The 5187-nt window shown below is 47.9% G+C and overlaps 1 protein-coding gene across 1 annotated transcript in view; it reads right to left on the bottom strand.

Annotated features, from left to right (window-relative positions):
* Window positions 1-131: 131 nt before the first annotated feature.
* The window catches only part of LOC106819722 (maltase-glucoamylase, intestinal-like), a 9952-nt gene continuing 4896 nt past the window's right edge, over window positions 132-5187 (bottom strand). Inside the window, exons 5-8 of the mRNA XM_014824318.1 lie at window positions 4952-5058; window positions 4613-4662; window positions 3866-4036; window positions 132-194 (exon numbers count right to left, since the gene is read on the bottom strand). Of these exons, the coding sequence (XP_014679804.1) occupies window positions 132-194; window positions 3866-4036; window positions 4613-4662; window positions 4952-5058 (391 nt within the window). The remainder of the gene's footprint in view (window positions 195-3865; window positions 4037-4612; window positions 4663-4951; window positions 5059-5187) is intronic.

Raw genomic sequence — 5187 nt, 5'->3', positions numbered from 1 at the left:
AGAGAGCGAGAGATAGATAGATAGATAGATAGATAGATAGATAGACAGATTCAGATAGGTAGGTATAAGAGTAGTTAATACAGGTGTGTGTGTATGTATAGTGGCTGTAGGGTTTAGTACGGTGGCATGGCTCACCTGAATTCCACGGTCAGGTGTTCGTGTATCGGTGCCGCTAGACCGTCTACCCGCACAGTCTGAAACACGAGGTGAGAACTACATACATGAGAACGAAGAAGAAAAAAGATGACTTAAATGATCGCAAAAGACACACAAGTGATTTAAAAAAACTCTTCCCCTTTTCTCCGTTTCTCTCCTTCGCTCTCGCTTTCTCTCTTTCTATCTCTCTCTCTCTTTCTCNACGCTACACTCACACTTCACTCACGCTACACTCACACTTCACTCACGCTACACTCACACTTCACTCACGCTACACTCACACTTCACCCACGCTACACTCACACTTCACTCACGCTACACTCACACTACACTCATGCTACACTCACAGTATTTCGCTGGTGTCCGTTCTAGACACGACCAGGTAGACGTTGCCGGTAGCGTCGTTGGCGACCTCTACAGTGTAAAGTGGCGCCAATGCCTTCGTGTCTGACTTTATAATCGGGACGGGAGGTTCAAACCTATCGCCGACGTGAAACTGTAAGATAAAGAAGAGATGTAAACTAACCGACGAGATGATAAAGGTAAAGAAAGGTTAGGCGCTAGACTACCAGGTGATGAGGCCCGGCATTGCTTGCGTGCGTGAATGCGTGTGCGCGGTAGATACGTAGGTTACTGTGCGTGCGTGCGTGTCTCATGACGCGCTACGTAGAACGTTGCGTGCGTGCGTGCGTGTCGTGCGCATTGAGCCGCGTACGTAGATACGAGCGTGCGTGAATGCGTGTGCGTGAGTGCGTACGTAGATACGTGCGTGCGTGCGTGCGTGCGTGTGCATGAGCGCGTACGTAGATACGAGCGTGCGTGAAATGCGTGGCGTGCATGCGTGGTTGGTGGCGTCGCTTACTTGTCCGTCGTGTCGGCGTGCTGCATGCGTATGTGCGTACGTGCGTGCATGCGTTGTACTTGGGCATGCGTACGTGAATGGCGTGTGTACGTGCACACGTGGTGCGTCCGTTGGCGATCGTGCATGGTGGTCAGTAGGCGTTGCATTACGTGCGGCGTCTGCATGCGGCGTGCGTACAAGCGTGTGCTGCGTGCATGCGTGCGTGCGTGCGTGCGTGCGTTGGCGGTGTGCGTGCATGCTGGCGGTGGCTGTCGCATACGTGCGGTGCGTGCGTGCGTGCGTGCGTACGTGCGTGCGTGCGATGCAGGGCGGGCGTGTGTGCATCATATCGTGGATGCGCGTGTGTGCGTGCGTGCGTGCGTGTGCGTCGGCGTCCAAGCGTGTCTGCGTGCATGCGTGCGTGCGGCGTGCCGTGCTTTGGCGTGTGCGTGCATGCTGTCGGTGTGTTGCTGCATACGTGCGTGCGTGCGTGCGTACGTAACCTTGCGTGCGTGCGTGAGTGCTGGTCGTGAGTGCATGCCAACGTGGGTGCGCGCTGCGTTGTGCGTGCGTGCTGGTGCGTGTGCGTGCGCGTGTGCGCGTACCGTGCTGCGTGCGTGCGTTCGTTGCTTGCGTGCATGCGTTCGTGAGGGCGCGTGGGGCGTTGCGTGAGTGACGTGCGTGCGTGCGTGCGTGCGTGCGTAGCGTGCGTTCGTGCGTTGCGTATCTGTGCGTGCGTGCGTGCGGCGTGCGTGCACGGTCACCTCACTCGCAAGCACGTCCGTCCGTCGCCAGTGTTCAACCCTGCAGCGTGACGTCAAGTTAGGTCTGCTCCCATACATGGAGCTGTCAGAGCGCCGCCTGAGCACATAGGTCTGTCTGCAGCTTGGTACACTCCAGGTCAACTAGCGTGGTAGCCAAAAGGATTGATCCTGGTCCCGGTCCTGGTGGGTAGAAGCAACGCGGGGAAAGTCAGAACATCCCATTTTTATTGTTGTTATTATATTATTATATCACCTCCGCCAGGGGCTTGCGTAGTTAATGTTTTCACCGGCGTGTGTTTGAGTGTTGAGTTTGTGGGTTTTGTTAACATGCACGTTTCATTCTCTTCCGCTAGTGCCGCTGCTGAGACTTACAAAACACGCAAACGCACAGGCTAAGGCAACCACAGTCCTCCCCCACCTACAGGATGCTCGCACAATCCGGATCCCAATTAAATATTTAATTTAAATTAATTAATTTTTCCCATATTAATTATAATTAATTAAAAATTTTTACATATGAGAATTCAGCTGGCCTTGGCGGAGGTCTGTGCTCTCCGAGTGTCTCTAATTATTATTATTATATTGTTATTATTCATAAACTTATTTATTAGTATTAGTAGTAGTTAAGTAGTAGTAAGTAGTAGTAGTATTATAGTAGTAGCCAGCATTAGTAGTAGTAGTAGTAGTAGCAGTAGCAGTAGCAGTAGTATTGATATTACATATTCGATACGATATATATATATATATGTAACATGTAAGCATACATTACGCAATCGCTATTCCACATACTCACAGCATTTATACGCCGAATGCCGCTGTATATCTACGTATCTATAGTCTATCTACACACACCGTATATAGGCGGGATATATAACTACACGGAGCAGCAAAAAAACACACATATATGTTGAGGTAGCAAGTGAGATGCTGGTGTGCTTACTGTGGAACGCGGTCGATGTCTGAAGTTAAGTATACGCATCCTCTGTCCACGCATTGTTCCTCCGTCACGTCACCAGAGGGATAGCAGTCGACGCGTTCTAACACGTCATCCGTTAATACAGGGTCGACCCTGGAAGTATAGTCTGATAGTTAGAGGTTACTGAGAGAAGGTGGTGCGAGAGAGAGGGGGGGAGAGGCTGGGGCGAGAGAGAGGGGGAGAGGCTGGGGGGGGAGAGAGAGAGAGAAGGGGGAGAGGCGTGGGCGAGAGAGAGAGAGAGGACTCATAGAGCAGAGAGAGAGATACATAAGAGAGAGAGAGAGAGAAGATCAGAGAGAAGAGAGAGATTAGATACATAGACGAGAGAGAGAGAGAAGCAGAGAGAGAGAGAGAGAGAGAACGAGAGAGAGAAGGAAGAGGTAAGGGCAAGAAAAGAGACTGGGAGAGCCCCGAGAGAAGGAGAAAAGCGAGAGAAGATGAGTGAGAGTAAAAGGCAGAGAGGAGAAGAGACGAGAGAGAAAGACGAGAGAGAGAGAAAGCGAAAGGATAGAGAGAGAGTCGAGATATCAGATAGATAATGAAGATAACCAGATTTCATGATAGGTAGGTATAAGAGAAGTTTAATACAGTTGTTGTGTATGTAGAGTGGCTGAGGTTTAGTAGCGTGGCATGGCTCACCTGTAACCCACGTCAGGTGTCGTCTATCGTCAGCTTAAAAAAAACAAAAAGAAAAAAAAAACCCAAAAAAAAAAAGACCGTCTACGCCATGTCTGAAACACGAGGGTGAAGAACTACATACATTAGAACGAAGAAGAAAAAAGATGACTAAATGAATCGCAAAGCCACCCAAGGAATTCTAAAAACTCCTTCCCCTTTTCTGCCGTTCTCTCTTTCGGCTCGCGCTTTCCTCTGTCTCTCTCTCTCTCTCTCTCCTCTCTCTCTCTCTCTCTCTCTCTCTCATCCTTTAATTTGAAAACGCGGAGGGATATATATGAGCGCAAACTACATAATGATACATTATCGCAGACTTTAAGACTAATTTCTCTTTTAAATCTCTCTTCTAATTCTAACTTTAAAAAATTATTAAATATTAAATCATCAACTTTAATAATTAAATATCTAAATTAATAACAATCGTAATTAAACATTAACTCTAGTTATCCTCACCTCCGTAAATTCGGTCCAGGTGATCGTTACATCATCCCTAGCTACGCCGTTGACTAGTACGTATTTCGGTTGGCCCCCCATCACGGCATGCACTATCAGTGTGTCTATGACGGGCAGTGTGGCGGCAGCAGCATCAGGGTCGCTATGACTCACCGTCAGCGTAAACTTAGACTGAAGACACGCGACACACACGCACACGTCTATAAAGGGCCGGACACACTAGGCGATTTTAATGCGATCTAATCGGGCGACTTTATTCGCCCGATTCTATCGCGCGAGTCGAGTGGACACATCCGCGATTAGTCGCACGACTGAAAATAATACGCCCCGTATATCAAAACGTTTGATCGATGTTCGATTGAATCGTCGACTAAATGCGGCGGCGACTACAATCGTACTAATCGGCGCGACTGACTGGACACACTAGGCGATTTTCACGCTGCGATTGAGTCGCTCCGATTTAGTCCGCCGATAAACATTTGTGCCTAGTCTCTCCCTTTACACACGCAGTGAATTTGTAAATATACGGAGCTAGTTTGCTATATACACGTGGACCGTGACGTATAATGCAATATTGAGAAAATAGTGCAATAGGACGTACAAGCCTAATATTAATAGCTATATATAGATACTGATTAGCTCGACAAAGTACATGACGAAATACAGAATATATGAAAGACTATGGTCTCATACAATTCAGGTGTTATCGCCCATACTAGCCGTGGCTAGAAGAAGCACAACACTTACCTTCTTGTAGAACGTAAACGCTTCAAAGTAGTGACCGTTTTCATACGTATCTGAAAATTAAAAGAAGACTTACGAGACGCACGCGTTGATCATTACTGTTCTATGAAGCTGCGGCATTGTCAGAAACATCGTTAAGTTAAGAGAAATTTGCGAGGATTTCTCTTTCTCGTAACTTTACGATGTTCTGTCAACAGTCTACGATTCAAAGGTGACGAATGTTAATACTAATGTTAAGACTAATTTTGGTTCTGACAACGAACCCCTGAAACTTCTACATACTCGCAGCTCCAGTAAATGTCAGATTTCTCGTCATGTCAGGTGGAGTGTGTGAGTGTTTACCTATGGAGACACCGTCGTCCCAGAAGAACGTGCCTTTGGCGTGTGACTCATAGATGCTTCCACTGCTCGGGAACACTCGGAATGCGATCTTACCCGCCTCCTCCACGCTGCGAGGGCAAACATAGTCATGAGGTTAATATCTATCTGTCTTTCTTTCTCATTATTTCTCTCTCTCTTTCTCACTCTCCTCTCTCTCTCTTTCTTTCTCCCTATTTCTCTCTCTCTCTCTCTCTCTC

This window comes from Priapulus caudatus, unplaced genomic scaffold, assembly GCF_000485595.1.
Source record: "Priapulus caudatus unplaced genomic scaffold, Priapulus_caudatus-5.0.1 Scaffold4192, whole genome shotgun sequence".
Lineage (NCBI taxonomy): Eukaryota > Metazoa > Priapulida > Priapulimorpha > Priapulimorphida > Priapulidae > Priapulus > Priapulus caudatus.
This window is presented reverse-complemented; position numbering and strand designations above follow the sequence as displayed.